The sequence below is a fragment of the Penicillium hordei genome (genome assembly GCF_028827395.1).
Source record: "Penicillium hordei strain IBT 12815 chromosome Unknown utg000001l_segment0_segment0, whole genome shotgun sequence".
NCBI classification, from domain to species: Eukaryota; Fungi; Ascomycota; class Eurotiomycetes; order Eurotiales; family Aspergillaceae; genus Penicillium; species Penicillium hordei.
In genome coordinates, this window is record NW_026623142.1 from 5,372,650 (window position 1) to 5,388,572 (window position 15,923).

The 15,923-nt window shown below is 47.9% G+C and overlaps 4 protein-coding genes across 4 annotated transcripts; 2 read left to right on the forward strand and 2 right to left on the reverse strand.

The window, feature by feature from the left end:
- Positions 1 to 521: 521 nt before the first annotated feature.
- On the forward strand, positions 522 to 2,119 carry N7537_002037 (Zn(II)2Cys6 transcription factor domain-containing protein; the record flags this gene model as incomplete). The annotated part of the gene is made up of 3 exons (XM_056893095.1): positions 522 to 593; positions 692 to 1,310; positions 1,365 to 2,119. The coding sequence occupies 3 exons, from the start codon at positions 522 to 524 to the stop codon at positions 2,117 to 2,119; spliced, it is 1,446 nt and encodes a 481-aa protein (XP_056758090.1).
- Positions 2,120 to 2,548: 429 nt separating this feature from the next.
- Positions 2,549 to 3,805, reverse strand: N7537_002038 (class I SAM-dependent methyltransferase; the record flags this gene model as incomplete). Its single annotated transcript, XM_056893096.1, has 3 exons — positions 2,549 to 2,812; positions 2,867 to 3,580; positions 3,767 to 3,805. 3 exons carry the CDS (start codon positions 3,803 to 3,805, stop codon positions 2,549 to 2,551), a joined length of 1,017 nt encoding a protein of 338 aa, XP_056758091.1.
- A 2,890-nt stretch (positions 3,806 to 6,695) lies between these two features.
- N7537_002039 (uncharacterized protein) lies at positions 6,696 to 9,928 on the reverse strand (the record flags this gene model as incomplete). The annotated part of the gene is made up of 3 exons (XM_056893097.1): positions 6,696 to 8,466; positions 8,522 to 9,051; positions 9,113 to 9,928. The coding sequence occupies 3 exons, from the start codon at positions 9,926 to 9,928 to the stop codon at positions 6,696 to 6,698; spliced, it is 3,117 nt and encodes a 1,038-aa protein (XP_056758092.1).
- A 3,042-nt stretch (positions 9,929 to 12,970) lies between these two features.
- Positions 12,971 to 13,843, forward strand: N7537_002040 (putative mitotic spindle checkpoint protein (Mad2B); the record flags this gene model as incomplete). The annotated part of the gene is made up of 1 exon (XM_056893098.1): positions 12,971 to 13,843. The coding sequence occupies one exon, from the start codon at positions 12,971 to 12,973 to the stop codon at positions 13,841 to 13,843; it is 873 nt and encodes a 290-aa protein (XP_056758093.1).
- Between the last annotated feature and the right edge of the window lie 2,080 nt (positions 13,844 to 15,923).

The following is a 15,923-nucleotide window of genomic DNA, read 5'->3' on the forward strand; positions in this document are numbered from 1 at the left end:
TCAACTCTCTTCACTCCCTTCACTAGCTCACTTTCAAGGATTCCCCGCACCGAGGTCGTATCTACAACGCACTGGGATCTGCAGTAATCGTGGGGGCGTGATAATCATCGTGACGGTATCATTGACATATAGCATCTTTGATAGAGTAGCATATACGGCATACAACACAAAGGTTCCTCGCAGGGCATCCTGAATCCGATCCAAGATCTGCGAGACATGCCGATCTTCACGAAAGACAATTCGGGGCCCAATCAGAGTGCCGCAGAGCTTTCGCCCAGAGTCAGTGTGAAAAAAAAAATGGAGCCGAAATTCGATTCATCACATTTTTCCCTTAAAGATATGTTGTGGCACAGCTGAACTTGCATGGACGACCGGGATGCAAAAAAACCGGACTTTCCTGAGTGGAACCCCCCACCCTCAACTTCAACGGTTTCTCCGATTTCTCCGATTATCCCTCTGGGGAATTGATCTTTGAAAACATTATTGTACCAATATTACTACAGTAGAGTGGTATTCTCGCAATGCCCCCAGACTCAAAGACAAAGATACGTCCGCAGCAGTCGTGCCTCAGATGTCGCGAGCGCAAAGTGAAGGTACCCGGATACTGCTCTATCTCTCGACACTCCCACATTACTATCTTTACGCCTTTAAATTAATCCCCAGTCACTAATCATCCCTCTCTGGTTGCCAGTGCGACCGCTCTATCCCATGTCACGCCTGCATAATCCGCGGTCTCGAAGCAGAATGCACCTACCTAACAACGGCCGAAGATCGCGCCCACATCAGTCAATCCGAGATAATCAACCAACTACGCCGCGAAGTCGCACAATTGCGGGGGCGCCTAAACCAGGGTATACGAGAGCCAAACTATAGCGAGAGTCAGAGTCAAAGCCAGCGCCAGCGCCCGCGGCAACGCCCGCGCCCGGACCAAACGAGCGGGCCTTTCCCGGGGAACGGCCAGAGTTGGACACAACACACACCTACGAACACGGGATATAGCTACGGCAGTGGCCATGGCAATGGCTCTGGGTATGCGACTGGCGCTGGCGCTGGTTCTGCCTCGGCTAGAGGTACCCCGGATACTGGTGAAGGCAGCTGGCGCGGGTCGTCGCCATCCTCGTCGATCACGACCATGACAAACTCTGTGACTGTTACGAGTCCTGATAGTACGGGGAGTGAGAATGGGACTGGGTCAATATCTACTTCGTCGCGGTCGGCTTCGGCTTCGGCTTATCCTATCGCGACGGGGTATGCGCCGCAAGTTGCGGAGCTGGATGGGTCGACTACAGTTGAATCGCTTGCTTTTGGAAGTGTGTTTTATTCTCACTCCGCTTGTTTCTAGCGCTTGTGCTAACTTTAGATAGATACTCCGGAAGACGCGACAATGTCTGGATATTATACCGGGGGCATGACCTTCGCTCCTGGGGACATTTCTGGAACAATTCCAGTACCGATGCAGGGTTTCCCAGTGCACGGGTTACACGCGCAGAATGCGATGTTAGGGATGCACCACCCACCGCTATACGGAACCAATAGTGATGATTATATGCTTGACGGAGGCAAAACACTACAACACACTGGCTACCCTGCACCAATACCAACATCAACAGTAACACATTACGGGGAGGAATATTCAATACCAAATGAAGATGACAGGCCTCATGCATATCATCAGTGGGGGCAAAATGCCTATGGGAATCCGAATCCTAGTCCGAACCAATTTCCGCACACGCACACATACCAAAACCCGTCTCATTATTCAACTATCAATCCCTTTGCCAATACTGCCCCCACCACCAACACAAACATCAACATCTATACAGATGCACCCTTCTCCATACCCACCCCGATACCCGTGGCAAGCGATACCTCAAGTACTTCAAGTCATGCCAGCCCCATTTCCCAGGACCGTCCTTCACCGAATACCATCATGAACTCAATGCCAAGCTCCTGGAGGGTTGAGGGAAAACAGGAACTGCTGGAGATCCTGCTAGAAACAATTGCCAGTTGTGACGAGCAAAGTCTACCTCAGGTGATTCAGGTCATGCGGATGAGTCCTTCACCCGAAGAGGCTGTTTCAGGGGTTTGTCGGGTTCTCGGGATTGGGAATGGGCGGTGAGGACGGCATGAGCGCACAGTCAACCCCAGCCCTGGCATCGTGTAATCAAGTGGTTCGGGACAGGTCCAGAGCTGGACCTCCGGAAAAACCGGTGGATATATTGACCATATAGCCTGCATCGCTGGTCGATACCAGGCAGGTAAAGTCACGGTGAGATCGTCTGTGACAGAATCACCGCACTGCACCACATTATATTCCCGTCCTTTCATGCTTCACGATATCGTCCATGGCCACATGAATATGAACATAATGCAGCAAAAAATCTAGCACATAGGAGCCTTTATACCTTAATGCACGAAAATATACTCGTCAAGCCGTCTTTCATGGCGACAGAGATTGGAGAATTTGATAGGAACAGAAGTAATCTCAATCTCAACTTTAGGTCATGGGGTATCATTATCATAATTGTCGCTGCCACAGGCCCAAGTCTCAAGATGCCTCGGAATCAGTAGATGCATCGTCGAAAGGCCTCTGTCCGTAGACAAAGTGGAAGCGCACATAAAGGTGGTGCAAGTTGCTCATCAGCTCGGCCCGCGCATTCTCCATATGCTCTTGTGCATCCTGGTATGAAAGGCCCAGAACACGGGTAAAGAGAGCCAGCGAGTACGGCTCTATGGTTTCCATGATAGACACCCTGCCGATGCGACCGATTTCTTTGTAGCGGCGGTTCTTGGCCCAGCCACCAACAGGACTCTGAAAGTTAAGTCAGTATGCGCAACAACAGCCGCAAAGACAGTGACACCATACCTTATAAATATCATCGGTGACATTTGCAAACCCTTCCTCAGTCATCCACCGCGAAATCTGCGGTGCAACATCCATCCGTTTCCCAAACTTCTTGCTAGACTGAGTCAACAGCTCCGCCCAGCTATTGATCGCGGTAGCGTTCTCATGGGTCCCATCGTCGGACCACACAAGATTCTCAAACTCCTGCGCCTCAAACCAGCCGCCCGGCTTAAGATGCTGATAAGCCTGCTTAAGCAGCTTCGGCCAATCCTCAATCCCACCGGCCAGAGTTCTTGCATGGATATAGTCGAACGCCTCACCGGGCGAGAAAGTCCAATCACTCTCCGCATCATCAATAAAGAAGCGGCAATTAGGCGGCGCCCAGTTCGGCTGGATGGGGCTCAGATCGGTGCCGATGATGTCCGCCTGCGGGTAGTCTTCGGCCATTTCCAGGGCCCATTCGCCGGGGCCGGTGCCGATGTCTAGAATACGGCGCGGATTAGAGTCGTTTATTGGTGCGCGGTGCAAATCCCCGCCTGTGAGCAGTTTAAAGAGGTGGTGAGTTAGAGCTAGGCGGTCTTGTTCTTCTTGGTCGTTTGGGAAGGGGTATTGGCCGTTGCGGTAGGCGTGGTAGCGGCGGCCATTTTCGTAGCTGTAGTCTCGAACAGAAGAGGCAAAGGAAAGATTTGAGTCTGAGATGGTTTTGATGTCGAAGAGGGAGTCATCGTCGCTTGTCTGGGGGGTTCGTTAGTTGGGGTTTGGAGATTATTGGAGATTAGATTATAAATTCGGAAGAGTGGGAATTGGAGTTATGAGATCGGCGAGGGAAGGTGAACTGTTTTCTTGGGTGCTGGGAGATACGGGGATATGAGGTAGGGATGGGGATCAAAGAAGTCTAGTGAAAGGGAATGGTCTACTTACGTCGACTTGGATGCTTTCATTGAGGTTGGGTTGTGTCATGGCGAGACAGGGGAGGTAGGGATATTGGGAAGAAAAAGAGGAGAGAGACGAAGAGACGAAGAGGTAGGGAAAAGGAGAGCGAGGGGGGTTTTTTTTTTTTTTTTTTATGTGAAGAGAGAAGGTAGAAGAGGGGAAGTGAAATGAAGCTATCAATTCCAAGTCTAAGAAACCCGAGAGAGAGGATACCGGGAGGAACACTAGCGTAGCCACTTATTAATATTTTCTACCACCTGGCCGGTTCCGTACCTTTGTTTCTGTTCGACCCCGCAGTGGGAAATCCGACAGCCCGGTACGGGAAAGTCGCCCATTCCAAATCGGTCTGCCCAAGTATGCCCACTGGGATTTGGATTTTCGATTAGCGCATTTCCAAAATTCCAAGATTCCATGGTTAGTCCCGGGATTTCAACCCTGGTTGACTGGGGTGTGCCGGCCCACCTGCTGCACTGGACTCCTTGGCGCAAAGATTTTATAATATTCCAAGGCTCTTTTTAATGATAAACTTTGGAACTTTCCAAGACGTCAAAGGGTCGTCAAGTGTGGTCCTGACAATTAATCTACCACTGTGATCTGCTAGACAACTTTCTAATGTGTGAATTACGTGGATTTAGGTCACATAGGGCCGTTAGTATCTACAATCTGGTCATCATTGAGTTTTCGAGATGATATTCTTACTTAGCTACTCAAAGATATGTATAGCCTGCGTGACACTTCATATGATATGCTAATATCATGATGATTCCTCCAGCTTATCTATAAAGATGTAAACATACCTACAACCCTAAAGCTTTTTGTACAAAGTATGGTCACTGGAGAAAATTCCCCGGATGCGTAAAAGCAGAGAGAGAGGAAGCTGAGTATCCATAGGGGACCATAGTCTCAGAGTAATATTACCATCATTGGATCCCAAGTGGCTAGAGCTAGGCTGGAAGGAAGCTTCTACTAAGGTTCAATTTGTATATTATAATGAATGCTTTAACGGCTCCTTCTCCTTTCCTTTCCTCTCTTTCCCCTTATTCCGTCAGTTCAAATAACACAATATAACATTATCGATTTCTTCCGGCTTCCTCTCTGATAAGAAGGAACAAGCTCATCTCTATCCGGTCACGATGTATACTCATGCGCCTCCAATAGACAAATAGGGATATATGCGGGAAAAACCTCGCTTTTACCAGTATCCAAACGAGCCCTTTCTCTTGTAGGAGACAAGGGAGATGCTCGGCTTCCAGAATGATCTCGTGATCCATGAAAAGGCGATTTATTAATAACTAGATCAGTTAACTAGTCGCCTGTCGAATACCAATTGCCACATAGTCTTATGTATGTATTAATTCATTTACTCCAATACCTCGCAATCAAACGATACGTAGGCTACCACAACTATATACATACGTTGTCGACACAGAGTCCTGAAGATAGGCTTAGATCCTCGCTAAGGCCTGTTATGGCCTTTTTGCCTCTGTGCGCTCCTGTAACTTGCAGTTCCTCATAGCCGCAATTGTTATTGAAGGCGGTTGAAAGGAGCAACGCCATTTCCCAGCGAAAGCTTGGAAGGCACAGGGACGTTCCAAGGTTACCCCGCGTTGCGAGATCCGTGGAATGAATAGGCTTCAGGCGAACGGGTCGGTCCTCCCGGTCCGCTCCGCCAATTCCGTATCTTTCCAAGATTTATTTCCATATCTTTAAGCTACAGCTGCCGCCAATAGTCATATCAGAAGTAAGGTATTTGTGTCAATGCAAGGGTTCAAAGTGTCGGCGCTACGGTGACGGACTAGAGATATGCCTGGGGGTAGAAACAACCAGATAGCTTCCCAAGTCCTGGAGGTTAAGTTGATTCGTAAATGTAACCAGCAATTTTGGAAGTCAAGGGTGCGACTAGTAAGCCACTGGGATTCTATTCATTCTCGCTATGAATGGTAGGTTGTTATGTATAGGTACCTAACTACTGAGGTTGGTTGGCTAAGCCATCGTCATAGCCCGGGCCCTCCGGGGCCCCCTAGGTGGAGCCTTGGAGGTAATGGCGTGCTCAGTTATACCCGGTGACCACGAAGCGGTAAAAGGTGAGCACTAACACAGAATGGGAAGCCAAGAGACACTGTAGGCATACCCAAGCCAGATGAGATGGAGATAGAGCCTAACTCCGCTGGAGATATGAGAGGGAATATTCGTAAAAAGAAGAAAAAGTCGCCAGAAGAAGCAAAAATGAAAAGGCAAAAAAAGAGGCAAAAGCCGAAACAAGGATGGCCCCTGGTCTTGGACCCGGCTGTCTGGTACGTCCCCACACGGGACAGATCCATAGACCCTGGGTGGTTCTGACTGAAATGGGGAGGGTCTGCAGAAACAGGGGTGTCCTGACTCGTTACTTCACTTGGCCAAGGGTACATCCTGACTCGTTACTTCACTTGGCTAAGGGTACATATGTACTTTTGTTTCGAGCTAGGTTGTAGATTGCACAAAATAAGGGTGCAAACCTTGGAAGTCACTATATATTATATCATCACCACTAATTACTTATCATTATCTCTTGTCAGAGCCTGAAGACTTAAATGGCTAGACCTCTAGCCAAAAGTTAATTCAACAAAGAAAACAGAATATTGCAGTCACTTTCAGGCCTAGGAAGGGGGATGCAAACAAAGAACTGGCATTCATGGACAACCCCACTTCGGTCTAGGCCGGAACCTTCCAGGGTCCCTGCTACAAGGATTGCTAATGCTCATTTACGGTACGGTAGGTGGAAAAGGGGGGGGGAAGGGGGGTATGTTTACGCCGTACAAGCGACAGATAAAATTGCTTTCATGTTTTATTGACATCCATACATCAAACCATTAATAACCCGGGCCCCGGGAAGGGTACTCGCAACAACAGTCTCGAGTAAGATTTCACCCAGCTCCATTCACAGGCTCTGTAGCTTAGCTTGCTCATCCGGAGTCAGCGCCGCATACAATTCTTGGAAACCAGGCTGCGTGGAGGCCTGTCGGAAGAAATCTGCCAAGAAGCCCTGCGTTTCATCGTCTCGGCGACGCACACCGAAGACACTTTCGGAGCCACCCTCACCGAAGCTCATCAGCCCCTGTTTCGTGGCCCCGATACCGAGATCCAGGACCTGGCTGGGGAGATCCTCCCAGTCGTCGTCACCGTCGTCGCTGTCAGCTTCGTCCAGGGCTGCCGCGGTGGCGGCGTCGATTTCTTTGTTCCCGGATGCTGCGCCCAGCTCTTCGACTAGAACCTTGACGATCTTCAGTGGTGCGGGCACGGTAGTGAATTGGTCTGGGTTTTTGCGCGCCTGAGAGCGAGTCTTGATTCGGCCAGTATCCTGGATGATGAGGTCACCTTTGACGGGCACTTCGGCCACACGTGGATCGGCGAGCTCGTATAGTCGTGCCAGGGCGAAGATGTTCTGTTTGATCTCGTCATAGCCGGCGAAGTTGACGGAGTTCTCAAGCCACTTGCTTAGGACCACGACGAGTCCGCTCTGGCCGCCCAGGTTGACCTGGGCCAGGAAGTCGACTACCTCGCGTGCGCTGATGAGAGTGAGTCGCGCGAAGACGAGGATGAGACTTTGGATGAATTGTGCTTGCTGTGCTGTCGCCAGTCGCTGCGCCACGGCTTGCAGGAGCTGCGGCAGGTAGGGACCGAGGCGCTCGGAGCCGGCCCGTTCAACCAGTTCTGCTGCTAGCTGGCCGACCTCTGTGGCTGCGTTGTCATCCACGGCCGGGCCCAGAAGGCGGTCAATGATGACCAACACTACTTCAAGTGCTTCCTTTCCAGACTGAGGATCACGCCAGACAATGAACTGCGCAAAGTCGTGGGAGAGCATGTGTCGTACGGCTTCCGTTGCGGGTCGGATCAATTCCGCCTCATCGGAGTCTAGTAGCAGGCGGTTCAGCTTGGGCATCACCGTCTCCACGAAACCAGCGGGCATCGGCTCGGGACTCCGCTCGGCCAGAGCGCGAAGAAGATCTGCTGCGAAATTTGTCAAGGCATTCTCTTCCGTCAGGTTGCCCACATCAATCGCGCCCATCAGCGATGGAAGCACCTTCTCGCAAAGTCGCATGTAAGAATCGGGGCCATTGTCGGTAATTTGGTCCACAATATCTTCAAATGCCTCTGTAACAGTCAAGGTCAATTGGAAGTTTTCGGCTCCGCTACTAGCAATGTTGAACAGCACGTCAATGGCAGTAGAAGACAGAACCACACTAGAATCAGTCATAATAGTGTCCCGGAGGGTTTCCGCCAACGTAACCTTGAGATCATCAGAGTCAGTCTGTTCACGAAGGTCGTGTGCAGAGATGAATTCTGAAATGGCCGCAATCACTGCAGGCTGGAAGGGGCGGGCCAAGCTCGTCGGCAAAGCGGGCATCAAATCTTGTAGCACTCGGATGCAGGCCACTTGAACTACCTCGGCGGGGTCTTCGGCGATCGCCTTCAAAGTAGCCTCCAAATAGGACGACGTAGTTTGTTGGAATGCCTCACCGGCGACCTTGGACAGAGCGCCAGCCACAAGGTAGCCTCGAGCGCGCAAGAGCTCCTGTTCTTGTTGGGTCGCATATTGCACGAACTGGGTGAAGTGGGATGCCAGCTCAGGCGAGATCTCTTGGTCCACTTCGCCAAAGTCTCGAAGCAAGCAGTTGAGAATGTACAGGGAAGCTTCTCGTGATTTCCATCTATTTGCGCCATGGTCAATATAATTTCACAACCGAAATAGAGAGTGATACTCACGAAACAGACGAATCAGCAAAGAGGGTGTTCATGTAGCCCAGGAGACCCTCCGCAGCTGTACCCTTCAGCCATTCACCAGCCTTGATCGCCAGATCTCCACTGCAGGTTCGAGGAGTGTAGTTGGCCGTGACGGAGGTCTCCTCCGAGAGGAAAAGATTCACATCAATCTCCCATAGAGCCTCCTCCTCTGTTGTAATCTGTGCATAGGAACTGGCGAGCTTCATAATTTCTGGAAGCCAGCTGGACGTGCTGGCAGTCGCACCAGCATTTTGGAGTTGCTGCTGCAGCTCTGCCTTTACGGGGGGTGCCCTCAAGAGGGCCTGGATAATATCAAGCTCCTCCAAAACGAGGAAATCAAGTGAGTGGGGAAGTCCGTCCCCATCCTCCAAACGACTCTGCCTCTCCTCCTCAATGTAGAAATTCTGATAGATCGGTAATGCGTTGGTGAGTTCCGCCCAGACTGTTGAGAAGAAAAGTGGGCTTTGTGCGGTCAAAAGAGCAGGGAACACCATGCGGATTTTCATGAGTGTCTATGAACCAAAAATCGGGTCAGCGAAAAAGCCCGGCAAATCAAAATGAAACACCACATACCTTGACGACTTGCAACTTTAACCCAACAATTCCCCTCCACTGTGATGCAATCTCCCCTTGTTTATGCTCCTCTTCCACGCTGGGTGGCTGCGGCAGGGGTGCCTTCAAAGCTGTGTCGAAGAATGGCGACCATGCACTGAGCACCTCATCCATGAACTGCTTAATGGCAGTCTTGTGTTGTTCTAGAACCATTTCCAGGGTATCAAAGCAGGAACGGAAGACTGCGACAGCTAGAGCGCGCAGCATTGGCCGTCTGGACTCGGCGGTAGCCACGGCGAAAAGGGACGAAACGAGATCACGGGCGACATTGAAAAACTGTTCCTCACTGAACCCTGTATCGACAAGATCTAAGAGAACCTTCAGCGCACCGTGCATCTGGCCATCGGTACTGGCGGGGTCATTGATGATACGGAGCAGTGAAGGAAGCAGCTCGGGCCAGTCGTCCGGGAAGTCGGCACTGGCGATCTTGCTGACAGCGTAACTTGCAGAGTTCTTCACCTTGCGCTGGGGGGTGTCGTTTGTCGCGAGGACCAATAGTGCTTGGCGGACGTTGGCTTTGTTCGTATCGTTGATGAGGATTTGTCCTTTAAATTCGTCGAGATTTGGGGACCAGGCGGCGGCAATGAAAGTACGCAAGACTGAGAGGGCAGACTGGCGCAGATTGACCGGAACTGACTCGTGCGAGGCGATTGCTGTGAGTGATATTGCGAAGGAATCATGGACATAAAGGTTTCCCAGCTGTGACTCTGCGGCCCTTCTGGTATCGGTCTTCGGCGACTGGGTATCTGCCAGGAGCGACAGGAGTTCTTGCTCCATGGCGAACGAAGTGTTATCAATGAGGCTGTTTGGAGTTCTGGAGGTATTTCAGCAAGAGATGAAAGAGAGATGAAGGAAGGGCTCGAAGCCAATGGGTCTCAGTCACGAAATATTGAGAATCTAAATGTTTTGCGCGTCGACAGATAAGGAGACGCGGAGGAGGGGCAGTTTTGAGGGCGGTCGGCCCTACAATCGTATATTATAGTTAATTGGATTTGGTTTACTTGCGTGTTATTACTGCTCCTGTCAATTGTGTCACTGAATTATCAAAGAGCATATTGTTTTGGGCACCATTCTTTATATCCTCAAGTATGATTTTAGTCAATACGTTTTGCATGTTGTATATCGTAGAGGATAAGCCTGACTGTCTACAACTCTAGGTGGCACTATTGCTACTTATTATCCTGCTAGCTATAATACGGAAAAGAAAAAATAATAATAAAATATATAGAAAGATATTTTTTTAAAAAATAAAAGTCCAAAAAAAGCCCAAAAAAAGCATTGGGTGTTATTTCATAACCGTGCTAATATCATCTTTGAGCCAGATACATCAGGCTATTAAAGTCCTACGTTTTCAAGGACATGAGGCCGCATACGCGACCGACTACTCGTGTTGTAGATCATTATATTTTTGTATTCATACGTACCAGCCTACATAGTATGGAAATTCTTCAGGTCTCAAGAGCTTAAGCTGTATAGAGTACATCACGCGTGTCTACGTTGTGGGGATAAATAAACGGAATACGTTGTAGTTCGATAGAGATACAATTGTTCATTTCTTTGATCTCACTGATCCTAGGATGCATGGATTATGTTCCTACAGAATACTACTTAGGTGGGCTCATAATACATATGTCGTTTAATGTCAGGAACATCCAGTGGACGGTACTCCGTACGGAATAATGGTTTACTGTCTACCGTTTACCATTTTAGGACCTGTACCATACGTGGGCATGAGTCACTGGCCCGGACTGAACTGGCTCGAGCTTTCGTTAAGATCCAAGTCCTGATATTTTTGGTCGATCTTATTGGGTTATGGTCCTTCGGAGAACATTGGAGTTCCACTGAACTGACTCAATGTCATTTGGGGGGACTATGATTTGGAAGTTACACGGTCAAACAGCTCAGGAAATAATATTATCGGTGGGACTAGAATTCAGGATAGATAGACTGTAGGTAATAATTAAGTGGCCTTAAGAGGGTGGATATATCTAAAGTACCATTTGATAATGCAGCCCTAGAGTCTAGTATACCATACTTACGTACATATATATCCCCTCCTAAAGCTCTGTAAAACGGTAAAGAGGTCACCCATGGATATAGAAGCAGATGGAAGAGATTGATAATCTAGTACAAAAAAGATACCTCATACGCTGAACCCGCATAAATTTTCAAATACAAATGACGGAGCACAAATGACATGCACGGGAAAGTGTATCCTGGTCTTATGACCGCCACCGCCGTCAGTGTAGGAAGATCATCGGGTAAAGCTAAATGGTGAGTACTACATCTTTACGAGAGTGGATATACGTATGATGCAGTACAGTGTACCCGGTACCTTACTGATACCCTCGGTAGGTTCCTACTAGTATATGTAAAAATTAAGAAGTGTATGTAAACATGCAATATATTCTAATGTAACTACTCTATTATTACCACCTATGTATCTAGGTATGTGATATGTGATATGTAATGTGGTTCATATAAATTCCCTGTAATCTTCTCAGGTAAGGTACCGGAACACTTCTAACCAATTCTGCTCGGCTATATCCCGTTGGTTCTTTAGTCCAATTCCATGGTAGATGATTTGATGATTTTTAATCTATTTAGGTACACTATTTGCATTGTCTTCCCCTTACCCCTTTCTTGCCAAGATCGTCCCTCTGATAGAGTAATATCCATCCACCTCACAGTGGGGAAGAAAAACAGAGGTAAAAACCTGTGTGCCCTTCTTTTCTCCATACAAATATGGTATAAATACTGCAAATTTTATACTGTAAATATGTACACTGTACACTGTATTTTTCTTTTTCGTTTTCTGTTTTTTTTTTCTTCTCCCCCCTTCTTCATTTTTAGCTGCTTTGTACTCCGTAAGCTATGCTAAATTACTGCACATGTGAGCACACAACATTTTGACCAAGATATCAAAACAAGATAGAATTCTTACGTATGATAAAAACAATTGAAAAGCTACATAGATTCTTAAATAGCCAAAAGCAAAATAAATCGAAGTTGAAATGGATTCTTCAAACCCATGACGAACCCACGTGACATAAACCGTGACCCTTCCAACCAACTTACGTCCGCCTTGTCCGCCTTTCTTCTGCTTTTCCCCTCGATGAGCGAGAGTGAGGTACATCCATCGATTCATCTCTATAACCTCTTCATTTCCTCATTACTTTCCAACTTGGGCCCAGTCCTCCCTTCCCCCCTTAAAAAAACATTCGTCTCGAGGGTTACCGTCTCTCAAAACTTCCCCTCCTTCCCTTCGCTTTAACACCCCTCCTTGAATTCCCCTCCCGAAGGGTTCTTAAATCTAAAAAAAAAAGTGATCACTCCCTTCCACTTGGGATCGTCGCTCGGGAATTATATGGTTTTTCTATCCCTCATGCTTTGAGGTTTGCTTCTATTTGTCGTTTTGTCCACCCAAGCGTACGTTTCGGATTTCCTTTACAACACAAACAACCCCCTCCTCCAACCCACTATACACCCAACCATCTTTCTTTCCCCTCATAGACCTCCCTTCCATGCCGCGTTGAGTGACTACTTTCTGTCGCTCTACTCACCCTGATATAATCAGCCGTCTTATCCTGCGGATCATCTTGACTCGCCGTGTCGTTGGCCGGAATTCGGGGAACCCTAAAAAAACTTTGACCGATTCCAAAACATAACAACACCAGAAAATTTATCGGACGTGACGTTGACCGATGGCTTAGAAAGGCAGAGCGATGATTAGCTTCAGGGTGGAACATCATTCAGATTCTTCGAGACTTCGTCAAGACCACCCTCACCGCGGAAACCACACCGGATCGTTAGACGGCAATGCCGATTGCCAGTGAGAGCAGTAGTACCACCACCACCATGACCACTTTCTCCGCCCCGGTCCCTGCTACTAAATCGCTGCCCACAAACCAGTCAGCGTTAGCGGCCTCCTTCACCAATTTCCTCACCGTCTCCGTTCATCAAATCCTATTTCTGCGCTCAGTCTATCCACGTGCAACCTTCCTCCCTGTGCGGGCATACAACTACCCTGTTCGACAATCCCGTCACCCAAAAGTCTGTGACTACATTAACGATGCTTCAATCGCAGTCGGGACGGAGATTCTCAAAGGCACAATCACCGCAGTCAGTATCATCATTTCATCTCTTCGCACAAATCAGCCCCTCGAACGATATGCGTTTGATCTGTCGGGCTTTCCGCGTGCCCCTGCCGGAGAGGTGAATACTACATTTGAAGACAGAAATGAAGATTCATCTAATACAGGTGCCCCTGTCTCAGACCGGGGCCCCGCACCAACATCGGTTGATCTCGAGGCACAATTCCGGGCATGTCTAGCGAGACTCGCGTCAGCCTGTGCCCGGTTGACCCCTCTTCCCCGCGATGACGAGTTCAGTTTCACCGTCTGCATTGAAGTGCGGGAAGATGCTTTACCACCAGCGGGGACCACCAAGGAAGAACAAACTTGGATTGTGGCAGAACCGGGCAAAGTGCACCTACGATCATGCACTGCACCATTTTCCGTCTCTAAAGTACGAAATGGCGAACCCCAGCAAGTGCCCCCTAAGGTCTCGAATGGCCGTGCCAAAACAGTACCTGTACGACGTGTCGAAGCCGGCGAGCTTCGGTTGGAGTTGTGGGTAGAAGAGGCACGACAGAAATTTAACGAACCGGTGGACTCAGAGCAGCCACCATGACCTCGAAATTCTCCGATCCTATTTTAGGCTTTTGGGGGAATTCATGTTCTTTGGTTTTTTTTTCTTTCTTTTTCTCCGTTCTCTTCCTTATCTTCTCCCCCCCCCTTGACCACCCCCCCAATTCTGTCTCATTCTTGATTTAGCGTGACCAATGATCGAACATACATGATGGACGAAGGAAATTCTGGAATTGCCGTCCACAAGAAGTGGCGCAAATACATAAAACGGGGAGCGGACGACTTTTGGGACTCACATGGCATTTATTTACATAGATCAGGTTCATATCTTTCCTTTTTGGTGCTTCGTTCCAAGTGCTTATTCTTATCTCCCTGCTCTTCTTCCTATTCTCACTTTCATGACGCTCCTTCTCCATCCTTCTTTTCTTATTTTTCTCCCTGGCTTTTTCATAGCTTTCCATTTACTCCATTTTGCATCTTGCCTGATCCCTTCGGTTTTGTCTTCTCGCTCATCTTTTTTTGCTGCGGTCCGGCCTTTTTTTTTTCTCTCTCATACCATCTCCCATTTTTCCGTTGTATTTCATTCGTCTCCTTTGTTGAAATCAACTACATGATTCTCCTAGCCAATTCAACTATACTACCAACTAGTTCCCAATGTCTCCTCGCTATCTTCTCGTTTTTGCGTTTTTCTATATCTACTCTTATGCTGATGAACCCAGTGGAGATGATTCCGTTCAAAACGAAAGTCCCTTATGCCATAATGTCTGTTGTGTCACAAAGTTTTATCTGATTTTGGTTTTCTCTGTTCGTGTCATTTGATTTAAATTTCAACTACACTATCTATGTTTGTTGCGCTTCTGCTTAATGTCCTGGATCTGCCTGATGAAATTAGGCCGCTAGGCCCTCGGGGTGGGGGGTGACTATGTAAGTGTGCTAGCCAGATATCCAGTTTAGGTTAATGGATACCGTTGAAAATATAGGAAGCTTACGCTTTGTCTATCCCCGAGAAATCATTATCTACTTGTGTGATCAAAGCCAAGAGAGAGAGATGGAGCTGCGGTCTAAAGGTGAGACCGGGCAAACGTTCTGCCAAGAGGAACAGAGCAAAGACATTTGACTGCATTTATTATAACATCTGGAGAGACGTTACTTGGGCTTCCAAGGTTGTGAAGTACAATGGAGTAAATCGATATCAAAGAACCAGTGGGGTTTACCGAAAAAGGAAATAAGTACATAAATAGAAATCCAATCAGCCTTATACTAGTTGACATATACGTAGCACTCACCGTTCAATAAAGATTTTGAACTGCCTCTATAATTCTCATATCAATTCAAGTTATGATATGCGAACCAACCAGTTATAGTTATTAACGTTTAATGGATAGACGTGGGTCGAGGAATCCCTACCTAGGTATAATGTGAACTAAATTCAACATCAAGTCCTTATGAAGTCCAAATTCAAAGTTGATAGAACTAAAGAAGACTGTTGGGTTCGGATACCGGTATATAAGTCCACTGGTAGGTCAATGATCTATTAATGTAAAGTAGAATGTATAAACATGGTCGCGTGAGCCTCAGTCCCCACACAGTGATGGGAAGCATCATTGCATAAATTCTACCTACAGAACGTCACAGCATTGATCTAAAACATTTGAAGATCAACACTCAACACAACTTGTGTCAATAAATATGACATAGTCGCCAAGGCTCACATGACCCGTTGAAACCCTCCGCGGAAGGCAAAAGACCCCGGGGCTCTTACGTCAACCTTGGAAGGACCTCTAAGAACCAACGTAATGCAACCTCCGTCGCTTGTCATCGCTTTGCTTCGGGCCAGTGACAAAGAGAAACATGGTCTGCCTTTTTTTATATTTAATTTGTATGAATATGGCAGGCAGATCCGGCCCTGATAGTGATGCAGAATGCGAGGGGGTAATAGGATGGATTGAGTGTGGTTGGTCCAATTGTAGTGATTTAGATCGGGAGAACATACTATCCATGGATGTTCGTGTGACCCATTTGTGGTTATTATCTTTGCCCAGATGGAGAATAGAAAGTTAGAAATGACCAGTATATTATGACATCGGGGCCCCGTCGGTCCACGGGTATCTGGTGGATTTTGG